Here is a 25661-nt window from a genome sequence, read left to right on the forward strand (position 1 = left end):
TGTGTTTGAGGGGAAAGTGTTAAGTATAACATAATAATAAATGTTCGCCTACCCCCTTGTATCACTTTCAGAGCATCCTCATATCCATTTTTGAATGGGATCCCCTCTCCCACTGTGTGAATTATGTCTCTCTGATAAAGAGATGAGGAAACAAGCTCAGAGAGCTAAGGGTATAAGAAGAGAGAGTAACTAAGATGGCCAGACTAGGATTCAGGTCTTCTGACTCCCAGTTCCATATTCTTGTATGATTCTTTTGCTCATGATGTGTTTGGGGAAGTGTGAAGAGAAGATTGGTTTAATTGAAGCTAAAGGCTCATATTCACATTTAGAGAGAACGTTGGATAGATAAAAATGGAGCCAGATCGCAGAGGGCTTTGGATGCCAGGGTGAGTGTGGACTTGATCTGCAAGCAGTGTGGAGCTCAGGATGTTCTTTAGTTAGGAAGAACATGTTAAAAGTAATGCTCTGATTAAAGTGGTATATTGCAGTCAGAATAAATTGGAGTGGGTAAGGGCCTGAGACTGGGGGTGGGGAACCAAGGGAAAAGCCCATTTTGGAGCAATCCAGAGGACATAATGAAGATTAGAACTAGGGAGCTAACAGAAGTGATGGTGGGGAAGGCTTCAATTTGAGAGTGATCCAGAGGGATTATAAAAAGTATTAAACAAGCACATGTTGTCCCACTGTAGGCTGTTAAATAAATCCAATTAAGCAGATGTGATCCTCACCATGAGTGCTCCTAAACTTAAAGCTCAAGACAGTGATATTGACAAGTAACAAGCAAACTAATGAGGAAAATCTGTTTATCTACTAGTAGCTTGTGTCTAGATGGAAAGCTAAATATTTACAGGATGTGTCATTATTCAGTGCAGGGAAAATGAGCTACAGTGCTGAGGTGGCAAGTCTTGTGTCTACACGGCCAGTGCCTGGGTGGAGAGCTAGTGCTCCAGATAGCTTTTGATGTCCAGAGAAAGTTGTTGACAGGCCGGAATGTAAAGGAAGATTAAGTCACTGAGGAAGAAAGGTTCTCGTATGAACCCTAAAAGACCTCTGCACCCAGAGGGACTGTTATAAATATGCACTTGATTTGCTGTCGGAAATCACAGGTATAGGAGTTATAAGGTGAAAAAAAAATCATTCTTTATCTTTCCATCCTCTCTTGGGCAGTGTAATGTGTTCTAGAGTCTGCCCCACCCCATTGGCCACAGATTCATCAAGTAAGAAACTTGATCCCTGAGTAAGATTTTTGATGAGTGTGGGAGGAGAAATGTAACTCTTAACTGCATAACTAATTAATGCAGTTCAGAAAACTGTCAGAAAGCACTGCAGTCAGTTGCTGCAGCTGGGAGACACCTACAGAAAAGGCAAGTTCTGGAATGGGAGGGGGAGCTACCATGATGAGCAGAGGAGTTGATACAGAATACGTTGGAGGACAGTCAGAATTGTACCACCGTTTCCCTGGGAACGGTACTAATTCTTCCAGAAAGAACAGAGAGCAGAGATTACGGGGAAAGCTTGCTGACAGTGCTAGACAAATTTCAAAGGAAAGAAAATCTTAAGTGCAAAATTTTAGTCTTTCTGAAGAAGTTGACGGAAATTTTTTTACACAAACATATCTGTCTGAGCACATGCATGCAAGTAAGCACACACACACACACACACACACACACACACACACACACACACACACACACACAGACTCCTCCCTGTCCCCACAGGTTTTTTTATCGGGAACTAGATGTTTTTACATGCAGCCCTTTTGGAGGAGCAAAATATAAATGGGATAATCATGATCATTCATTCTTTCATTTGTCAAACATTTATTATGGTCCATGCTTGGGGCCAGGGATAGAGAATGGAGTTGACACTACCCTTAAGGAGCCTATAGTTTAATTCGAGAGCCAGAAAGGGTCAGTGAGACACACAGAGAAGGGACACTCAATGCAGCAAGGTTGGTAGAAGGAATTAGAAAATTTCCACAGCACCCCTCCTGCTATGTTCTCTACCATGGTGAATGGAAGCATCTTCCACCCTGGTGCCCAACCCAGAGACCAGTAAGTCATTCTTGAAGACTTCCCTTCTTACCCATACCAGTCACTAACACCTATGGAGTCCACCTCCCAAATCTCTCTGGACGCTGTCCTTTCTTCTTTTAATGTGCCACTGTCCCCAGTCTTTCTGCATTCCCGCCAAGATTATGGTGGCAACCTCAGATTTTGTTACCCTTCCACGGATCATGCTTGTTTCTAGGCTTTTCTCCATGATACTGACAAGAATGATCGTTACACAACACAAGCGTGGTTATGGCATTTTCTGCTTAAAGTTTATCTACGACTCTTCATCATCTTCAGAAGAGAGTTGAGACCTCTGAAAGTGATTTGTTTGAGTTGCAGAAATGAGAACCTGTAATTGGATTTTTCCTTATTTTGACATGAATGTTTTTGTGTATGTGTATGTATATAAAAAATATCTTCGTTTTCTTCCCTTTCTTATGCCCTTATATAAAATAAGCTGTATTAACATCTTAGTATTTCAGTTACAGTACTAACCCCTGTCTACTTCCCCTCTCAAGTACTTTAAGATCTAGCTCTGCTCAGTGTCCCTCAGTGTGTTTTACTTGCTCTTTTGCCCTATATCTGACTCCTACCTCTTCTACCCATTTTCCCCTCCTCCAAGGCCCCATAGCCCCAGGTGTCTAAGCAGGGTCAGAAGGGGCAGTGGGAGATTGAGAAAACACAACACAGAGTTAAGAGAAAGCGGGGGCTAGGTAGTTCCTTACCTGACTGAACATAATGACCACAGGACGCCAGCGCAAGTTTATTTTATACTTCTTAACAATAGAATTCTAGATAAGGCAATGCAATACATGAGAATGTGCTTGACGTAATGAAGAGGGATACAGAACTTTCTTGAGAACAGAATGAACATTAATTAGCCTACTCAGAACTGCAGAGGCAGAGCTTTCCCACGGTAAAGCCGGATTCAATAAGGCACAGCCCAGGCCGGACCTCTTTCCACAGGAGACCAAGGGGCCTTGCCTCCAAGGTTACTGTAACGTGGCCTTGCTTCATGAAAAACCTGACCTGGGCCCCAACACTGAGGCCTGTCGTCTTAGTACCTGTGTCCCTTGGTGCTGTCTTTGCCCTACAGCTGTGAGTAGGCTCTGGTCTCTGTAGATCTCAGGGCCCCACTGTGCCTGCATGGTCTGCACTCACTTTGAGAAGTTCATATGGTTCAACCTAAAACATAAAATGTCTCATTCCTAGTAAAGAACAATGACACCACCTGCCTTCTAAGTAATTATTATTTTCCCATCTTATTTTACTATAATAAAGTAGCTTAAAGGTTCTTTATGACGCTAAAAGATGGGATTTCTTGATTAGAAGATAGGATTTCTTGATTCCCAATCTCAGTTATAATTGGCTGCATAAACGTCACTTGTAGCTTCATGTTAACTACTGTTCCCTGTTCCCTTGAATATGAATGAGGAATCGTATTTCTAAAGGAATTTAGTACAACGAAGCATTTTGGCATCCGTTATACTATAAATCCTTGAACTATACATTGACTAACTCTAACCCATACTTGTTTAATGTTTTGTAAAAAAAGTTTCTTAAAGTTTTTATCTCTTCTTCAAAATTATGACAATCTCTGACTTGATTTCATGTTATTTAAGACCGTTGAGCCTTCAGAGACAGGCTGCTCATTTAAAAGAAAAGCAATTTGCAATTTAGAATTTTACAATTAAAAAAATTGCACGTGTAGATTTATTTAAATCATAACAAAATGTGTCACCATTATTTATGAAAAAAGTTCTGGTATTCTAGATCTGACTTGAAATGACTTTTTTCCCCAGATTGAAAACCTTTTCCCACTTAATAAAGTAAACTTCAGATTCATTTATGATTCAGAAAAATATAAATTTAAATTTATGTTTTTGTATATAAAACATGGTTTGAAAATTTTGTTGAAGATGTAGTATGCGTCAGAGTAATGGTGCGGGTAGAGATAGATGCAAGGGAGTCTGAAACACAGAGAAGAATCCATGTATGCAGTATTGATACATGACATACTCTAGATTAAGAAGTTATATGGCTTTAATTAGTCTTTTTTTATTTTGGTTTTTCTTTCTACTAAGGGATAAATGTGCTAGGCGTGCTCCCTAGGAGTTACTGTGTCTTGGGAATAGATTCATGTTAGTGACCATTACAGTGTTTTCCTTGAAAGGTATGGTATCTTGAAAAAGACTTTCATTTTTTCATGATTGTGAGAACCAAATGATCAAGTGGATGAATTTGAGATTGTTTGGGGGGAACGAGGAACAGTAGTTAATGTAAAACTGTGATTAAGAGTCAAGAAAGCCTATCTTTTAGAGTTATACAGAACCTTTAAGTTACTTTATTATAATCAAATAAGATAGGGAAATAACTGTTTAGAAGGTAGGTGATTTTATTGTTCTTTATTAGGATTTTGATGTTTTAGGTTGAACCATATGAAATTCTCAATATTGACCATTTTGGCCTGTAAAACCTGCACATTCATATGGTTTAACCCAGTAAAACTACTTTTCCTACTGCTGCCTCACTGAATACAAGATCCTTGATCAACACTACAAAATAGCCAAGCCATTAAACTGAATTCTACCAGTTTCCATTCTTAGCTCTGATACCTTTGGTATTGATTTGTGAAGGCAAGGGGGCTTTCGGATTTGAAGAAGTTGAAAAATGTGGGGCTTGGATTGAGGGATTGCTATTCAATGGAAATATCAGGTGGATAATGATCAAGGAGAGAGATTTAGGTTTAGGAGTTAGGTGCATTCAGGCAGTTGTTGACACTGTGGGAATGGAAAGTGGAAGATATTCTAAGAAAGGTGCTGAGGTGAGCTAATAGAGGACTCCTAGGTAAAGCAGTGAGTCCTAGGCGAAGTATTCCAACTGAATGAAAGCATTGCTTCTATATGTTAAATGCATGAATGACGGAGGAAGTTGGAAATCCAGACAACTTGACACCACTTCACTATTACTGTGTCTTTGATTTTCTTTCTGGAGAAGTGTCACCTTGCTATTTCATTGCAACTTGTCAGTCTGAATCTGGCATTTGAATTTGAGGTATAGCTACTGGAACAGAAATCCAGGGATTTGGTATTGTGGAATGGGGCATCTTTTAGCTCATGAGACAAGTTATATTTTCAAAGGAAGTGAAAAACTGTAAAATTATTTATGGTGTTCTGTTTAAGTCTGTGACATAAAATTCCTTATGCAATTGGAAAGGTAGCCTTTATTGAGAAAGACTAGATTGAAAATTTGTAAGAATTTTGAAAAGAGTAAAATTTATTTCATCTTTTAAGATGGGATTTAACGTATTTTATCATGTATAAAATTAAGGCAAATGAAATATTATCCTCATTAAAGTGATCTTTTTGGGCTTTTAAAGAATTATACATGTTTTGGGTATGGGAGATTATTAGTCATGAAAAGGTAAGACATGGAGCTATCAGATTAGAGGTAATATTTTCCTATTTTGGAAAACACATTTTTCAGGGGAGGCAGGGCCAGGGCTCAGGTTGGACTGCTGCATGAGGAAAGTGATATTAGTTGGAAAAATGCAAACAATATATTTTATATTTTACAAACTGTATTCCATTATTGTAATTTTATTAAATATAATGTGGCTAATGATTTTATCACATACTTAGGTCCCTTATGTTAAATTTTGGAAAACAGAAGAATGTTTCTGTGTTTTACAATATAATGCAAAAGTAGAAAAAATTCCCATGAGAGAGTGAAAGTGATGTTTTATTATATGGATTTTTTGCCAATAAATTTTTTAAAAAGACTGGGAAGAGTGATTTGGCATATCATTCTTAGCATCCCAAACCCTATTCATTGTATATGGCAGAGAATCAACAATTTATCAAGAATTTCCAGGCACTAGTTTAACCAAATATATTATTTTCTATGATCTTCACTGCAGTCTTGAGAGATGAGCATTATTACCCGCACTTTGAAGCTAGGGAATTAAGTAACTTGACCAAGGATAGTTGGGGGTGGGGAAGCAGGAACTGGAAAATACATAATTTTGTCAAAATTAAGAAGCCAGTTTTGTTCCACAGTTTGGGTTTATAAAATGCAGAAATGCTTGTTGTTTTACTGCATGTTTTGGCCTGTAAGTGGTAGAGCTGAGGTTCAGCTCTAGGCTATTTAGCTCTAAAGGCTCTGCTTTGCTCCTAAACTTCCTCCGTTTTGTTACTTTCTGCTCTAATTTGTAAGAGAATATTCAATCCAACAACACAGAATAGAAGCCAGAGATTCACTACTCTTAATTTTTCATTTACCAAAAACCTGTTGCCTGGTCATTGATTATATTGGGGAGTAGACGCTGGAAGGTTTCAAGAAGTTTTTGGACAGTGGTGGGCAGGGAGGGGGACAATGATGATCTAGATGATCTAGAAGATCCCGAAGAAGCCAAAGAGCCTGACATGGAGGAAGATGATCAGAAAGCTTTTAAAGATGAGCTGCAGAGAGAAACCAACCTGGACTTGTCATCATGATGCCTCTCAGTGGGCTGCACCACCCGTGGCATATGCCTCTGACACCTGCAAGACCCTCGCCTGTGGAAGGGAACATCATCGGAAATCCGGAGACTTTTTAAAAGTAACACTCCTTCCTAACATATATGTGAATTTAAATCTCTCTTGTCCTTGTGCTTTACACATTTTTGGAAAGGAGTTCTATCTTGGTGGACTGTTTTTTTGTGAGTTTTCTTTTCTTTTCCTTCCACTTGTACTGTTTTACGTGGTATTGTCCATAGTGCACCCTAAAATGTTTTGGAATCTCACGCTGGTAATGTCTTCTTGTTAGAGACGTTTATAGCTTTTTAACAATTCTGTTGGATTTTTAAACAGCTTTCCATGGCAGGGTCTCCCTGGAAGCTCCTGATGTCCCATGTGGGGGAGGGAACACAGCAGGCTGGACATGGTCACTACCTGCCTCCTGCCAGGTGTACTGTGACTGAGCGTGGCCCTGGCATTTTCTGGCTAAATGGAGACTTCAGATCTCTGGTGGAGGGTAGCCTTCACCACGTGGGAAGAAGGGGAAGGTGTTGTGACCAACAGCCCAGGGCCTCACTCCAGGGTTCCTCCTCCCTCTGTCTGTCCTGGGGTGTATGCTCTGAAGGAACACTTCGTTCCCTTCCCCACTCCGGAGTGTGAGGTAGCCTGAGACCTACTTGAAGCACGAAACAAGAATCATGATTTACAGGCTGGGAGACGTCCGACGGTGCTTGCACCAGGACAGTTCTTCAGTCATTTCTACTATAATATTGGAATTGAACACATTGGCCAAATAATCTTACGAGTGGAATAGTAACACACACACACACACACACACACACAAACGCACACAAACAACCCCTGCTGCCTTTGTGGAAGGATGTGTATGTGTATGAAATTTTAATTTCTAAACTGATAGAATGGGAACATCTGATGAGAATGAGAGAAATAAAATAAGAGACATGGTAAATATTGCCATTCAAAGGTTTCTCCAAATCAGGCTCTTGCAGTTGCTTTGCCCAGCAGAAATGCCAAAGTACGAGGAAAGGGACCATAGGAAAAGCCAACTCAATCTCTCAAATGGCTTTGTAGGACTGGCTATTAAGGGCATGTTTTTGGAATTAACTGCTGGCATGTCTGACTCAGTTCTGAAAGAAGCCAGAGTTCAGGATGCCTAAGTATCTGAGTCAACTTCCTTTTGGAGCTGGAAAATGAGACCTTAAGAGGCAGGGGTGTAAATGAGAAGTTATCCTCCTATAGGTGTGATGTCTTAGATTAGAGCTCTACGGTCTACGGAGTTTTAGCCGCGCATGTTTTGCAAAGGCAGTAACAAGAACTTGTTCTACTTAACATTAAAGAAATCTTCCTTTTATTTCTTTAACTTCTTATTAAGGAAGATTTCAAACGTATGCAGAAGCAGAGACACTATAATGAATTTCTCTGAACCCAATTGACCAAGGGCAATTAGTCAACTTAGTTTTCAAATAGGGAAAACTAAGGCCAATGAATAGGCAATGTCAAATTGTAATATGAAAACAGCGTATTTATGTCTAACAAATACTTTGTTCTCTGAACAAGATTATGAGAGAAACTGGCATGAAGCAAAACCTTGAAATAGACTGATTGGTACTTGTTGCTTTCTGCCGTTTTGGAACTCCTCTCCTTCCCCAGATCCCGCAATTCCTGCATCCCCCTCTTGCCTTCTCCCTACTGTACTTCTACCCATCTCTCTACTCTCAAATTCTCTCTGATTTCTCATGTCCTTAATATTGTTAATTGTTCCCATAAACTAAAGATTCCTAAGAGTCACCTATCCAGAGATCCCTAAAGTTTTTCAAGCGACCTTTCTGAGACAATACCCTTGTTGTCTAATTTCGGGAAGGACCCTAATGGTGAATTTCAGGCAACAGAAGATGGAACTGTGCTAAGAAGGCACTTCGGCACAGATGAGGCCTTTTAATATCCTTTAACTACGGGTGGTTAACCACTATTTGTGCCCATATGTAAAGTCAACACTAATAGGGTATATGCTGTGTGTAAGGAGCATTCCTCTCCTCCTGGCAAAATATTTGCTGCAAACTGACCCCATAAACTCTGTCGAAAGGTCTATTGATACTGTCCTCTCCTGACTCCTGCGAACAGTGTTTTTATTGCTTTGAGTGGAGAAATTGAGTTTGAGACAGGAGGTGGGAACAGTGTCTGAGGATGCTGAATTTGATACTGCTGCTTCTCTATTTCCTCCACCACCCCGGAATACAGCCAGAGGAAGGAGCTCCACAGACACTTAAAGGGTTCTTTGGGAAAGGTTATTTTTAGGGGCAGGCTTGTCAAGACTTCTTCCTGAAAGAGAGAGGAGTGGGTTTATTTAGGCACAAATCAGGCTCTCGTCTTCTTAGATATGTGAATTTTCAGGCCCCAGAAGTTTTGGAGGGGCTGCATACATGCAGCAGTTCCAGGACACCTCATACCTTATATGATCCATTTTACCCCTAAAAGATGAGAGATTACATGAGGTGCAGCAAGATAGCCACGTGACCTTCATCTCATGGGGCCTGTATTCCTCTTAGAGCATGAACCGAAGGAGAATGGAGTAACTTCAGAGGTAGGGTGACCAAAACTCCAGGTTTGCCCAGATACTCACAGTTTATGACTATTGTCCCAGAGTCCCAGAGTAATTATAAATAGTACCTTGTTTGACTCTCAAAAGTGGCTCAGTTTAGACAACAAACTATATTATTACACTGTTCCAAAGAGATACACAAGGCAGTTTTATAGAAGGGTAAAATAATATTGACAAACAAATAATTTACATATGATATAATAATGTCTTTTCTCAAAAGAACTGGTCTATTTCAGAACTTTAAGAAAATGCAAATATTGGTGACACCAGTTAAGATCTCTAATACTTTGACAAATGTATATACTAGGAGCTAGTAACATGTGAATCCTCTAATTTATGAATCTTTTAGATGATCACACTTTGCAGAGAACTGAGGGTATGAGCTCTCAGGGATATGAGGACAATGGATCCTGCTGGAGGCTTCCAGTGGGCAAGGTCCCCCTGTGAAATGAATGTGCAGTGCAGTTAAACTCTTGGTATTTTATATGCTATATTATATGGTCTTAGTTTTTTAATTTGAATGTTATATATATATTTAAACACTTCAGACAATTTGACACTATTAATATATTCTAGGTATTAAGAATGCTTATTTTGATGTGCAACTATGTGATGATATTGAGCCATTGATTGTACACCACGTATGGGATGTTTGTATGTTAAGAATGTTTGTGTTTGTATGTTGTTTTATTAATAAAAATATTTTTTAAAAAAAGAATACTTGGGCGGGCCACAGTGGCTCAGCAGGCTGAGTTCTTGCCTGCCATACCAGAGACCCGGGTTCGATTCCTGGTGCCTGCCCACGCAAAAAAAAAAAAAAAAAAAGAAGAAAAGAATACTTATTTTGCACAACTGCAAAACTCGGTTAAACATTATTTAACTTTCTAAACCAAAGTCGGATGTCTAGCTCTGTTCTTCCGAGTTTTGTCTTTTTAAAAAATCATAAGAATTTATTTATATGTTCAGCCACTTGAAAATCTGGAAGTGAAATGGTGAAAATTTTAAAAATGGGAGTAAATGATTCTTATTTTACTGTGCAATAGTATGATATGTTTACTATGATATTTTTCCTTATTTCTTTTTTTAAACTTTTTTATTGTATAGTATAACATATACAAAGCAAAGAAATAAAAAAGCGATAGTTTTCAAAGCACTCTTCAGCGAGTAGTTACAGGACAGATCCCAGAGTTTGTCATGTACCATAGAGCCTCTCAGATTTTTCCTACTTATTTCTATACTTAGAAACAAGGTGAACTGTCACTATTAGAGCCCTTAAAGGCCTTGGTAGGGAAGCAGGAAGGATCATGTCAGAAATAACTTGTGTGTGATGGTAAGTTCTATTGCTGTAACTGGCATCCGAGTAACTGGATATTCAGAACTCCAGAGGATTTCTATTCTGCAGGCCTAAAACCTGGACAGTGTTCACTTTCTCCATTAGGATATTAAAATGTAATGTAGAAGCAGGGATTTTAATGTGAAACTTAGAAAGAAGTCTTGAAGTAGCACTTCCTTGAGTGATTAACCTCAAAATGTTGGGTTGCTGGATTATACCAAATTAAGTAGTTTTTTTGTTTCTCACTTATAAATATGGAGGATTCATGAAATAAATGTAGCTAGCATGATTAAAGATAACTCTTGGAGGAGCGAGGGAAATTGTTTATGAATCTAAGCTAACAAATTGTATATGCTTTCCTGAATTACTTTTTTTTGTGGGGTGGGGTAGGGGTGCATGGTCCTGGAATCGTACCTGGGTCTCCCACATGGAAGACGAGCATTCTACCTGAATTACTTTTTTAGGATATAGTTTTAAATTATTGCATAATAATACATGTGAGTTGTAAGGAGTTTTAAAAAGATACAACCCAGAGAAAACCAGTATTAACATTTTGCCATAATGCCTAATAGATCACTTTATGCTATAGTGTGAAAGTATATATTATTTATTTTATAATATATAATGGTCTGAAACAGTGGCTGAAATAAGTCAGCCCTAGGGAAACTTCTTAATGGATGAAATTCTGTCTTTACTTCTCACCAATGTGGAGTCAGCAGGAAGTTTGGAAATCGGCTTCCCTGTTTTTACTCCATATGTTAACCTGAGTTTTCCCCATATGTAGAGAAAATCTGTATACATACCTGTCTGTGGGATGTTCCTAACTTAGAATTGTGCTCTGATCCAAGGGACACCAATTCAGAGAATATGTATATTACAGAGAACCGTTTCATTCTCAAATGAATGCTTAAATCCTTTTGTGTAGGCAGCCATTTATTTGGGTCCCTGAAAATAGTAACAGCATGGTGAACTTGAATTAAAGAATATTTGTTTTGCTGTCTGTGTAGTACAAGCTGCTTTCTCAGTTGCCAGGATGGACTGGGGTGGGGGTGGGGGGCAGGGAACATCGGTGTACTTCTCTTTAAGCTTGAATGCATCCTGAAGAAGAGTATAATAGAAGTACAATAAATGTTAATAGTGCCTAAAAACGAGCAACAGTTGGGTCTGCCCTGTCACGTATCCGTATCTTGAACATAATTATGTAGGCTCCAAGGGAACAAGTCATTTTGGGAAGCAAAGTGTAGGATCAATCGTATGTAAGGTTGGTTGTTGGAAGCGTTAATGCTTGCTTACCAGAAGGTACTCAGAGGATTCTTCACCTGGCTTGTGCCAGCTCGGAGGCTTGTGCGACTCCCCAGAACACCCAGGTAGCACTTAGGTCAGCCTTCTGGCCTTAGGAAATCTTTAAGCATAGATGACTGTGCCTCGGTACCTTTGGTGTGCTTCTTTGAACTCGCTCCTTTTTAAAAAATTATTTTTATTAGAGAAATTGTGGGTTTACAGAAAAATCATGCATAAAATACAGGATTCCCATATACCTCCCTATTGTTAACACATTTCATTGGTGTGATACGTTTGTTAAAATTGTTGAAAGCACATTTTTATAATTGTACTATTAACTATAGTCCATGATTTAAATTAGGGTTCATCGTTTGTATAGTGTGGTTTCATGGATTTAAAATTTTTTTATCCTATTACCATATAGACATTATGTCATAAGCCCCTTTAACCACATTCAGATATATATTTCAGTGCTGTTAATTGTGTTCACAATGTTGTGTTACCATCACCATCATCCATTACTAAAACATTTCCACCATTCCAAATAGGAGTTCTGTACATTTTTTTGGGGGGGGGGGGGGTGCATGGTGTGGGAATCGAACCCGGGTCTCCCGCATGGAAGGCGAGCATTCTAACACTGAACTACTTGTACATTTTTTTTTTTAAGAAAATAAAAATAAAAGTTAAAAGAACACCCAAAACATCCCATCTTCCCATCCCCCTTATTGTTTATGTATTGTTTGTCTATTTTTTCTTACTCATTTGTCCTTACTCTGGATAAAGGGAGTGTCAGTTACAAGGTTTTCACAATCCCATGGGCAGACCTTAGAAGCTCTACAGTTGTTCACTTGTCTTCAAGTATCAAGGCTATTGGATTACAGTTCAACAGTTCCAGGTATTTCCCTCTAGCTACTCCAACACACCAAAAACATAAAAGGGATATCTGTATACTGCTTAGGAATAACCTTCAGAATGACCTTTCAACTCTGTTTGACATCTCTCAGCCCCTGAAACTTTATTTTGTTTCGTTTCTCTTTCCCCCTTTGGTCAAGAAGGCTTTCTCACCCCCACATTGCTAGGGCCAGGCTCAAACCTGGAGCCATGTCCTGCAGTACCAGGGAGTTTTACACCCCCGGGAACCACATCCTATGTAGTTGGAAAGTCAACGGCTTCACCTATGGAGTTGGCCTAGAGAGAGAGAGACAGGCCACATTTGAACAAGATAAGAGGTTCTCTGGGGGTGACTCTTAGGCATAATCATAAGTAGGCTTAGCTTCTCCTTTGCAGGAATACATCTCATAAGGGCCAACCCCAAGATCGAGGCCCTGGCCCATCAAATTGGCAGTCCCCAATGCTTGCAAGGATATCAGGTCTTCCCCAGGTGGGGAAATTTAATATTTTCACCTTTTCCCCCAGTCCCTCAAGGGGACTTTGTTAATACATTTTTATCTTCTGCTCAAATTACTCTAGGATATATTGGGGCATCACATTATCCTGTATAAACCAACAAGATCGCACTTGCTCAAACTTCCATGTAATTATGGTTGAACTTGCTATTTTTTTACCTTTCAGAGTAAAAATAACTTAGATTTTGTTTCTAATGCTGTTTGATTGGGTTCGGTTTAACCTGTGCTTCAGTCCTGAAATAGTTTGAGAAGAATTTGCCTATTTCTTAACTCTTTTTTGGATTTTATAACAGTTTCATTAAGCATCATTTGTGAACTGTCATTTTGATGAGAAAATGTTTTATCTTTATATATATTTATATATATAATTAAAATTTTTTTCCAAGAAGTGTGAAATACCCCTTGGAATTAGTGTAAAGCTAGCTTGGATTGCAAACTAGCATGGGGAATAAATGGCTCAGAAATGCTTAATGCCTTTACAGTGTTACTTAGGTCTCACTTGGGAGTTACAGATGCATAGAAATGAGTAATTTCAGCTGAAAAACAAGAATTAAGAGAATGAGAAATAAGGACTCCCGTAAGTGGTAATAAAATGTTTGTAGGCAATTGTATTGAGCAAGGAGGGAATTAAAAGATAGAAATACTTTAGTTTTTAGGTAAATGTGAGATCTTTATCAAACAGAGAAAAGTGTTAAATAGTTCAAACCAAACCCAGTATTATTTATGATGATTGGTATAAGAGGGAATGTAGGTATATATATTGGGTTTTAAAAGGAGAATTTGACATAGAAAAGGAATGCAATGAGAGTAAGCCAAGATTTAATGTCATTTTCACAATATAAAGAAAGTATATTGTAATTTAAGATTAACTAATGATATATTTCACTTAGTTCTGTGTATATTCTTGTGTATTCAGCACTGTCTTCATTGAAATCAATAAAATTTGGATCAGAATAGTGAATATTTTAACCTTTGAATGCTGACCTCTTTTTAGAAAACTCTAAAACTAAGTATTAAAAGATAATTCTCATGTTCCTTTTCTCTATGGTATGTACAGATGAGTAAAAAAGTATGGATAAAAATAAATAATAGGGGGATCAAAAGTTAAAATAAATTGAGTTGATTGAAATACTAGTGGTCAGTGAAAGGGAACGGTAAGGGGTATGGCATGTATGCATTTTTTTCTTTTTCTTTTTTTATTTCTTTTGCTGGATAGATGCAAATGTTCAAAAAAATGATCGGGGTGATGAATGCACAACTATGTGATGACATTGTGGGCCATTGATTGTACACCATGTATAGACTGTTTGTATATCAAGAATGTTTGTGTGTTTGTTTACAATAAAAATATATATTTTAAAAGATAATTCTCTAATAAAGGTAAAGTCAGATTTTCATACCAATATTAAATGAACATTGTGTTAAAAATGTTATTTAACTCATTAATGAGGAAACTCATGAAGTGTTACAATCAGTTCAAAAGAGGATCCCAAGAATAGAGACTTTTATAGAGCAGAAATACTGAAATGAATTTCCAAATGGAGGTGGGGTGTCCCCCACCCGCCCGTGGGAGGAAAGAGGGTTGCATTTGCATGTCTATCTATAAGAATTTTTTTTTTTACATTTTATCAGTTATCTATGACTTAGGAGACAATGACATAGAAGGGATGCTGTAGACAATGCATACATTTTCCATTGAAGCCAAGTTTTCCATGGAAGCACAGATTTTTCCCTGCGCAAGGTAGCTTTAATAGCCATTTCTCCCTTCCTTATACCATAGCTTTAATGTTTTGCATCCTTTTTAGAAGTTTTGGAGAGATTCCTCATATCAGAGAGGCCATTCCTTAAACTGAAATGAGCTAGATTTGGCTTAGCTAAAAATCTGAAAAACATTGTTTTTTTCCTCCTCTGAGGCAGCCTCAGTGTTTGCTTAGCACCTTTCCCTATATATTCTGAGCCAGTCATGAGCTAAATAGAAGCCATCATTAGGAGACTGGCAGTTGAAGCCTAAAATTCAAGCTTCAAAATTTCTGATCAAAACAGAACCGGGTAGGATTTTCTTCTCAAGAGCTGGGAGAGCCATCTTTAACCTTCCCACTTAGTATCATTTATTAGCCTGATTCTATTCTTAGATACCCTCACCAGTGAGGTTGCCTTTTATTTTTTACAATTTTTTTTTCCAACATTGCCAAATCTATATTAATACTTTAAGGATTCTGCAGTTAAGTTTGAAGTGCTTATTTAAAGCAAAACAAAACCTTGGAACTTTAACAGATACAGAATTTTAGCTCCTTGGTCTTTTTATTTATTCAGTTTAAAAAATCTGATTGCTTTCCCCTTTGATCTGACCCAGAAGGTCTGACAAACAAGATCTTAATTCAACAAATACTAAGTGCTACCATGTTCCAGGTACTGTTTGGAAAATAAAACTCAAAGATGCCTGCTTGTACAGTCACTTTCACCATCATTTCTTAAAAATGTTCCAAGTGGTGGTGATTATGAGAGCTCTCGAGTTGTTTTTGGGCTTTCCAACCCCTTTGTTTTGAGATTTTTAGGTATACTAAGAAGTTGTATAGAAAGAAATCTTGAATCCTGCTTGTGGGAAATTTGTTGAAGTGAATCAATGGGAAAAGGCTCTCTCCTTTTTTTCTTACTTTGTCTTTGGGTAATGAAATTTGCATTGTTGAGTATCCCTGGAACTTAAGTTAAGGCTTTATTTTGTTGGTACTGAGATTCCAATTTATTTGTGACTGAAATTGCCACAGTTTAAACTTGAAATATTGACAGTCTGAACATGTACTAGCTCTACATTGTGTGAATTAGCTCTATGTGTGTGAATGCAGGTGTGCATTCATTCACCAGACCTGTTTTATGCCTACTGGGTGCTGGGTTTTCCGGGTGATTAAAAAATTAATAAGGTAGGATTAGAGGCTCTGTGTTCACTTTTGTGCCTTTGATTCACAATATGTATGCTTGCAGGCACCTAAAAGCCTGGGAAGCCGGTGAGGGCCTTGTTTTTAATAATGGAACTCAGTGGAATTTGCCTTTTTATAAGAATTAATTTTAACTCTTGTATCTGATGTTTTGTGAAATGAATCCTGATTCAAATGCAGCCCATTGTTTTGATTGCCCCTTAGCAGTAAGTTTTTTAAAATTCACTTGCAAACTATTTTTTATACCCTTAAACTGATGTTCTGAACATCTTCTACCCTGAGGAAGCTAAAGATATGAAAGCGATGCTGTTTGTTCTTTGAATAGTGAAGCGAGTACTTGCTGATGAAACAGGAAAAGACAAAGATCGAGAAGTTTTCAGTGTTCTTGGATCACAGACCTTGAATTCTCCCTTTGTCTGCTATAATAACATGAACTGTGCTAAGCAACCGCGTGTTTATGCATAGTTACTGGAGGTGGAATATTTCATATGCTCAAATAGACTTAAATCGTGACTATAGGTTGCCTCTATTTTTCTGAATTTAACGATCTTGCTCAAACAAAGCAAGATGACACATGACTTTGATCTCTTTTAAATTTAAACCCCAAAGCACCTCACATTTCTTTGAATTGTTGTCACTGATTACTGTTCTTTTGTGTATCTATCGCGCTTTCATTTGCAAAATATTTTTCAGACTTTTATAATCCATCACATTTCACAACAACCAGTTGAGTTAGGTAGAGTACATATTTGGGGAAGAAACCAGCCACAGTTGGGGGGGAAATGATTTGCCCATTCTAGGCGCTAAGCCGGTAAGACAGCCAGGCTTGGAATTTAAGGGCTACTGTTTCTCAGGGATTGCTTAACTGAACTATCTCATACCATGTTATTTAACGGGATCTTGGAGACTAAATAGAGATTTGTGGGCAGAGAATAAAAGGGCTGCCCTCTGCGTAGTTAAGATGCCTGGTTATGTAAATTATGAGAAAGTTAGAGCCCCAAGTGGACTTCCAAGACATTCTGGCAATTGGTTATAGCACATGCAGATTCTTTAGAATTAAGTCTTTTACTTATACATGTCTTGCTTTGATTTAATTTTGTATTTTGTGTGAGCTGTTGAAAGGTGTACCTGGGCACTTGGCAATCTGAAGGTTTGCATTTTTTTCAGAAGCAAATGGCTATTCCTTTGTCAGGCTGAAAAGTTTGTCCCCATTGTGAGTGACTTCTGGATTTGACATAAATTCCAGCGGAAACTTTTAAAATGTTTTTAAAAAATACTTTGAGTGCGCAGATATTTAAACTTAAGATCTTACTGCTGATTTCTGACTTGATTCTTGAGCTGTTCATTGCTTGGGGCATTTGAGCATTTGGCAGGAGGTTCAACCATTGCAGTTCCTAGTGGGATGAGTGTACTTTTTCAGGTCTTTCTGGCCTAGGGAAGGTGCATTTTCACCTGGATTATAAAATCTTGTAGTGAACCACAATTTTCTGTTTTTGCCATACTCATGGATTGCAGGAATTTCTACCCTCCCAGAGTATTGGGCCACCTGCTCTTTATAAGGGCAGAATCTCCTTTTTTAATGCTCATGTTGAAATCACATTTACTTCAGACCAATAGCTCTGACCCCCTCCTCTCCCATCATAAGTGGAGATACTTTAAATTTGTGCAGCTTTCTAGAGCACCCTTACTTTTCAAATATTTAAATAGAACCAGGAAAGGTATTAGAAGTAACTTGGTAAATTGGGAATTTGTGAAGTGGAAATAAACACCATTAAAGTGATTATTGTAAATAGAAAAATAAATGGAGCACCTTTAGGAAATCGACTTAATAGATTCGTGCATTTCAGTAGTTTTCCGTGAAAGAGTGCTCAGAACCATTGCCACAGGTATTGTTGGCTGACCTACTATATTTCTTTCCCTCTGGATAATAAGTTGAGCTATTTCATAAACTTGTTCATGACAACTGTCGTCCCTGTTTTATAGTTGGAAAGGTGTCAGGGCATAAAGGACAAATAATTGCATGGTGTCAGAGTCAGAAATAGAATCCCGGTTCTGAGCCAGGATTGCAGATCGGGCCCAGCTCCTGCCTGCCCTCCCCTGGCACCGTCTTGGGTAGCAGGGCTGCTCTCCCCTGGCACCGTCTTGGGTAGCAGGGCTGCTCTCCTTGGTGCTGTGGTTACCACCCCACGGCTGCCAGCCACAACCAGTGTCGGGCAGGGTTCGGAGTGGACAAGTTGGACCTCTTAGCATCTTAGTTTACCTGAAGAAACTACATAATATGAAACCTTAACATCGTAGAACACTCTCAGAATACCCCCAAACATTGCTGACCTGCTAGACAATGCTGTTTTATAACATGGTTTTAAAAGCACAAAGATTTCATGCCTGCCTACCCCAGAGTTTTAAGATGCAGGCTCTGCCTGAATATCCCCGTAGAGAGCATGTTTCCCAGCTCTTGGTAGCCCCTGTTTGGTTTTATTCAGAAAAGACCCATGCCTGTAATCAGTCTCCATTTTAGGAAATGCAGTCTGAAAGGGACATGTTATGTAATTATATTTAAAGAAAGGTGATTAAAGAGGCATAAAAGGAAATTTATCTGTTTTGTATTGTGAGAATTTTTGTGTGGAGAAAATGGAATAGTAAAGATTGAATAGATAATCTTTCAGTATTCAGCCCAGCCTTAGAACTTATTATTAAAAGAAAAATTACCCGATTGCGTGAAATTCACTCATATTCATCAAACTGCATCAGATTGGGGATTGTTTTTTGTTTTCTTTAACAATGTATTCCAGGTGATAATCTCTTCCAGGTAGAATTGTGAACTTGTGTAGCCAAAGAAGAGCATGAACTCAAATTACCACAGATACAACTTGTCTTGTTTAAAAGACCTTTTCCTCTATGGAATAGTCCGCAATGTAGGTTTTATAGCTATAGGCTTAATTAACTTAAAAAGAAACCAAAGGAATAGCAGTTCAGTAAAACAAGCTATCTCAGCAATTCAGTAACAACATAAACAAGTACTGTTTTGCCATTAGACACATTGTACTGATTGTTGTATTATATAGGTTAACTTTGAGAGAGGCAGCAGTCTAATAGTTCCCATGGTCTAGAGACTTTCCTGGTAAGTCCTTCACTGAAAGAAAGAATGGCCTCTCCTTCCATTGAATGGGACTAAAAATATCAGCTGAAAAATTTTCAGGGAATATTCATGAGACAGGGAACTTCATGAGGCTTAACGCAACAAAATCAATCAATTTTTTAGTTTAAATTCATTCTCTGGATTTGCACAACTGAATAATTACTTATGGTAAAATATTCAGCTGATATTTTTCTCCACCGTGTTTCAGTGGTTAAGGAAACTTTTTTTGGGGGGGGGAGGGGTGTCTACATTCTGTTCAGGTATATAAAAGAGGCAGAGATTTCTGATAGTTTGAAAATTCTTCTGTTTTATCGCATGACACTACAAAACTACAAGTCGCCAGAATACAAGCTTAACCAATGGTGCTTTCTGCATCTCGTGCTTAGAGAGTTTCCATGTTGGGTACATAAAAAGCCGATGAGGGCAGAACAGATCAGTCTGCACTTACAGGACTGCCCACCCTGGCCAGTGTCTTACAGGCTGTGATTTCTTATGTTTAGGAAAGAGTTACTAATGCTTGTTATAGTTTTCTAAGGAATATACATAAGCGAGGCAGTATCTTCTACTGAGGGTCCGCTTTCCCCTTAGCTTTGTATTGAGCTTCTTTGGAGAGCTATGGGAGCTTGAAAATCTTTTTCCTTTCTGGGATAGAGGGTTCTGTGGTTTCTCATCTTGGTTCTCTATGTTGACCCTGGAACTTTTTATGTGCCTATTTTCAAGATGATTTGTATTTATCACTAGATGCAGGGGAGTAGAGAATAAGCTGTTCTCCAGGAGAGAAGTAGAGGAAACTTTGAGCTAGAAGCAAGAGAGGAGGTTGGAGGACCTCAGAAGTCACTAGTCAGCCTCTGGGTTGAGCTGTGGGTTGAGGATTCATTAGTGTCATCCCTTCATAGTCTGTGTCTCACTCAGAGAGAACCGTTTCTTTTAAAAATGGACTTCTGGCTTGATAATCTGGTTTGACTTTCCCAGAGAGTTTGTGAACCAAGAAAGCCTGCCTCCAAAAATCATGGGGACCTGTATTCATTCCCATCTTAGGTCTCCAAAATTTAGCTCCTATGGACTTTAAAGATGCATGTTACTATTCAGAGAGGAAGAGAAACCACAAAGAAGTCTTCAGGTAAAATGTGTGGGGTTTTGTTGTTGCTTTTGTTGTTTTTACCTCTTCCGTGATGAATAGGCTTTTCAGAGAAACAGAGGACAAAGGGAAGTGCATAGGAGCAGTCTCTCTAGGCTGTGGCAATTAAAACTGCAAATAGAATGAAAGTTAAACTTCCTAATGAAGCTTAAAATTCCTTTTCAGAGTATACTGGCACCTTTGCAAGCTATTATTTCAGAGCTGTTGGAGGCTTTTTAAATTTAAGTTGGTTAGTCACCACCTTTATTGGCTGTTAGAAGTACTCATTAAAGACAGGAAACTTCATGAGGCTTAACTCAACTAAATCAATCGATTTTTTAGTTTAAATTCATTCTCTGGATTTGCACAGCTGAATAATTACTTACGGTAAATTACCTTCATTGTATGTATGCCTATAAAAAGGTAGCATGAAACAGTTTCACACTAATTCATAGTGGGGGGTCAGGAAGCTTGTATTGATTTAATAGGCAGCTTTAGGGTTATATCCAGAAGTGCCTCTGACACCTTTATTATGAAGGGACTTAAATAATAAGGTTACATGGTAAGGTAATTTACATCAGCAGTATTTGCCCATTTTAAGAAGAATCTAAATAAAAACAAATCTATAGATATTTTATATCATTACACAACTCTGCTATTCTGTTATCCCTTTCCCCCCCAAACCAGGTATATGATTGGTTTTGATTGTTAAAAAACAAGACGAAACAACACCTCCTTTAACATAGTTTTGCTTGCTGAAAGGGATCTTGCATGTCTTTACTGGAAGGACTTTATTATACAGAAATAACCTAAATGTCCATTGGTAGGAAGCCAGTTACATAAACCATGGTATGTACAACACAGTGGAGTAAAATTCAGTTATAAAAAGGAATGGCCTGTCCTGGTCTGGGAATGATCTAGGTTAGGTATTTCTAAGTGGGTGAATAAGCAAGGCACAGGGTGGTATGATGGTGGCCCAGTGGCAGAGTTCTCACCTGCCATGCCAGGGACCTCGATTCTATTCCCAGTGTCTGCCCATGTAAAACAATAATAATAATAATTTGGGGGCAGCGCGACGGTGGCTCAGTGGCAGAATTTTCGCCTGTTATGCTGGAGACCCAGGTTTGAATCCTGGTGCCTGGCCATGCCAAAAATAAAAAATAAAATTAAAAAAAAAGCAAGGCACAAAACCATATGTACACCATGATTGACATTAAAGAGATCAAAAAAGTGTTTGTGTCTGGGGATTTATAGATGTACAGAATATCACTGAAAAGATACACAGGAGCCTAATCCCATGTGTTGCCTCTGGGGAGGGCAGCTAGGTGGTAACAAGGGAGAAAGGGTTAAAGGGAGGCTTTTCACTTATCTTTTGTACCACTTGAGCTTTGAACCAGGGAAATGTATTACCTATTCAAAGGCAAGAAATAGCATTAATATTTAAATAAATGGATGATAGACTCATAATAATCTTAGTTTCAAAAAGGAAAACTGAATTTTCTAGAGAAAAGCTGTCCAATAGAACTTTCTGCAATGATGGAAATGTTCTCTATCTCCACTGTCCTGTATAACCATATGTGGTTATTGATCACTTGAAAGATGGCTTGTGCAACTGAGGAAGGAGCTGAATTTTAACTTTTATTTCATTTTAATTAACTTAAATTTAAATAGCTGCATGTGGTCGATGACCACTATAGTGATTGGAAAGCTCAGATCCAGTGTCTATATGACTTGGAGCACCTCTTCTATTTGGATCTGGCTAAAGTTCAGATGTGTTTTAGAGGAAACAATTATTCGTTTGGGCTCTCCAGGTAAAATTTATCACAGTAAAATCCAAAAACTGCCTACATTTTATTTTTGTTCTAGAATTTAATGTCATCACATATTTTCTGAAATAAGTGACTATTCCTCAGGCTTCGAAAATCCTCTTTATTACCAGGAAAAACATTCTTATGGAAACCCACGTCTTTTGGAGTCTTCTTGGGAAACAGCCTATTTTTGAAAGGATGATTTTCTAATTTTTAACACAGACCCTATTTGTGTGTCCTCTTCCCATTTTAAAGAGTCAGGCAGGCACTTTGTTCTTAAGCCCAGCAGCTGTTGTGAGACTAGGGGACACTTTGCATTCTTAGGCAGCAGCTGCCTGCTGCATTTCTAATCTGATTTGGGCAGGAAATAGTGCACAAGTGGAGGCCAAGTTAAAAGAAGCTTGAAAAATAAACAGAATAACTTTGGATGCCACTTAATACATAGTCCATCTTTCTGCTGAAGATTGTTCCAGTAAGTTGTTAACGTGACTGGGCTGTGAGCTCTTCCAGGACAGGGCTGTATCCAGAGGTCTTTGAAATCCAGGGTCTAGTTCAGAACCTGGAGACATACCAGTAGGAAGTCACTAGTATTACTATTTTTGAAATGAATGATTACATTGCAAATTTGTTTAATTGATTTAGTTACTAGTTTAAACTTGGGATAATCAGTGCTTATGAATTCCTCTTCTCTTTTCCTTTGTGCTACACATTATCACCCATCTTTGCTTTAAAGTAAGATATTTTGAACATTCTTTAAACATTATTTATTCATCCATTCTGCAAGCAAGCTTATTTTTGTTGTAAGTAGGGAATGAACAATCTAATTTAGTCTGTCTCTCCTACAGAGTAAGAGGCTTTCAGAAGGTGGAGGTACGGGCATAAATGTGGTATCCTTTTAAACTAAAAGCAGAAATTCCTCAGGTTGGTGTATCACATAAATGAGTTTTATCTCCAAAGAGGAAATGTTACTAACATCTCACATTTGAGAATCAAATTGTTCTTCCTGTCAAACTTCCTCTGTTTTCTTTAGAAGGCCCGAGGAGCTCCAGCCACTTGGACTCCTCCGAATGTGTGTGGTGGTGAATGTTTTCATGAGGAGAGACTCTGGGGATTGGTCCTGAGCTAAGCAGCGTTTGGTTTTCGTTGCAGACTTTCACTGCCTGGTGTAATTCCCATCTAAGAAAAGCCGGCACCCAGATTGAGAACATCGAGGAGGACTTCAGGAATGGCCTTAAGCTCATGCTGCTTTTGGAAGTCATCTCGGGTTGGTGGAAAAACATCTTTCATACTATTGTACCCCATTCCCGTTCTCCTGTGTGCAATCAGTAGGTACAGATCTATTCAATGATTGCATCAGAAGTTCCCTGTTAACCCGACTGAGCAAGAATATGGCATTATTGGCAAAGAAATCCCTTTTAAAGAACAATCTTCCTGGAGTTATATTCCTGTTCTAAAAACAAAGTAAAGTCTGTTTGAATTGACTTATTAATATGTTTACGCCCCTTACCTTGAAATAAAATAAGAGAAAGAAAAAAATGACATTTACATGACTACTTACCATTGCTGGCCTCGCCAGCTAGTATGTATCCCAGAAATTGTCTTGCACCCAAAAAGCCAGTATGCGTATTGACATAACTCTGAGAACACGAGTTAAAACTTCAGGGTTAGAGGGTATATTTGTTCCTGAATTTCAATTAGTTGGTGTTTCAGCTTGCTAAAACTGCCAGAAAGCAATATACCAGAAATGAACTGGCCTTCAGAAAGGTTACGAATTTACAGTTCTGAGGCCATAAGAATGTCCAAATTAAGGATCAATGAGATGATACCTGAACTCTGAAAGAGAGGCCACTGGCATCTGGAATACCTGTCAGCTGAAAAGCCATGTGACTGGCATCTGCTGGTCCTCGCTTTTATCTAGTTTGTTACTTTCAGCTTCTGATTTCAGTGGCTTCCTGTCTGTGTCCTGCAGGTTTTCTCTTAGTGTCCCTGGGATTTTTCTCTCTCTAGGTTTTAGGGGTCTGTGGATCCTCTCTTAGCTTCTCCAGGGCAAACTCTGCATTTCATCTCTTAGCTGAGCATCTCCGAGGGCATTTTTTTCCCCCGAGTGTCTATGCTTTCTCTAAAGTGTTTCCCTCTTAAAGGACTTAAGTAAGTGGATTAAAATCCATCTTGAATTGGGTGGGTCACATCTCCATGGAAATAACCTAATCAAAATGTCCCACCCAACGATAGGTCTGCCTCTACAAGATTGGATTAAAAGAACATGGCCGATCTTTCCTTCTGGTTTCCTTCTGATTAGATGATAAGGACTGAGATGGTATAATCTACCATCTACCATGTACAATGATAATGACTAAATGTACAAATTAAAAATGTTTTTGCATGAGGAAGAACAAAGGAATGTCAATATTGCAGGGTATTGAAAACAGATGGTAATTCATATTTTAAAATTTAAATTGATGTGTGAGACTAAAGCAAAAAATGTTTATTTGGTACAAAATTTATAACTTGACTAGTGCATTTCCTAATATAACTTATATAGACAGTTTGATTGAACATCATAAGTACATGGAACCTTGAATTGGGTATGAGATTTTGTAGGTTTGCCCAGAGTGATGCCCCACTAAATCCCAGAGTGATTTAACAGTGAATAAAAAAGTATTTGCAAAGTCCCATTGGGGGAATGGCGAAAAGGGGGGAAAATTCAATTTCCCCTTTGGAGAATCCCTGATATTCTCGCAAGCAGTGGGGATAACCAAATTAATAGGTTGAGCCCTCGATCTTGGGGTTTGTTCACATAAAACTTATCCCTGCAAAGGATAGGCTAAGCCTACTTAAAATTAGGTCTAAGAGTCACCCCAAAGCACCTCTTTTGTTGATCAGATGTGGCCCATCTCTCTCTCAGCCAACACGGCAAGCAAACTCACTGCCCTCCCCATCTCTCCATGGGACATGACTCCCAGGGTTTAAACCTCCCTGGCAACGTGGGACAGAAATCTTAGAATGAGCTGGGACTCAGCATCAAGGGATTGAGAAAACTTTCTCAACCAAAAAGGGGAAGAGAGAAATTAGACAAAATAAAGTGTCAGTAGCTGAGAGGTTTCAATCATCATCCAGAGGTTATCTTGGACGTTATTCATTTTATAGATATCCCCTTTTTAGTTTAAGATGTATTAGAGAGGCTAGAGGGAAGTGCCTGAAACTGTAGAGCTGTGTTCTAGTAGCCATGTTTCTTGAAGATGAATGTATAATGATATAGCTTTTGCAATGTGACTATGTGATTGGAAAACCTTGTGTATGATGCTCCTTTTATCTACGATACTGACAGATGAGTAAAAACTATGGATTAAAAATAAATAAATAATAAGGGGAACAAATGTTAAAATAAATTAAGTAGATTGAAATGTTAGTGAACAATGAAAGGGAATGGTAAGGGATATAGAAAAAAATAGGGGAACAAAGGTTAAAATCTAT

The 25661-nt window shown here is 38.4% G+C and overlaps 1 protein-coding gene across 2 annotated transcripts in view; it reads left to right on the plus strand.

Moving 5' to 3' along the window:
* Positions 1–25661, plus strand: part of ACTN2 (actinin alpha 2) — a 75971-nt gene that overhangs the window by 4768 nt on the left and 45542 nt on the right. For both annotated transcript variants that reach the window (XM_077168431.1, XM_077168430.1), the window contains exon 2: positions 23337–23451. In XM_077168431.1, the coding sequence (XP_077024546.1) occupies positions 23337–23451 (115 nt within the window). The remainder of the gene's footprint in view (positions 1–23336; positions 23452–25661) is intronic.

The sequence above is a fragment of the Tamandua tetradactyla genome, chromosome 7 (genome assembly GCF_023851605.1).
Source record: "Tamandua tetradactyla isolate mTamTet1 chromosome 7, mTamTet1.pri, whole genome shotgun sequence".
In the NCBI taxonomy this organism is placed as follows: Eukaryota; Metazoa; Chordata; class Mammalia; order Pilosa; family Myrmecophagidae; genus Tamandua; species Tamandua tetradactyla.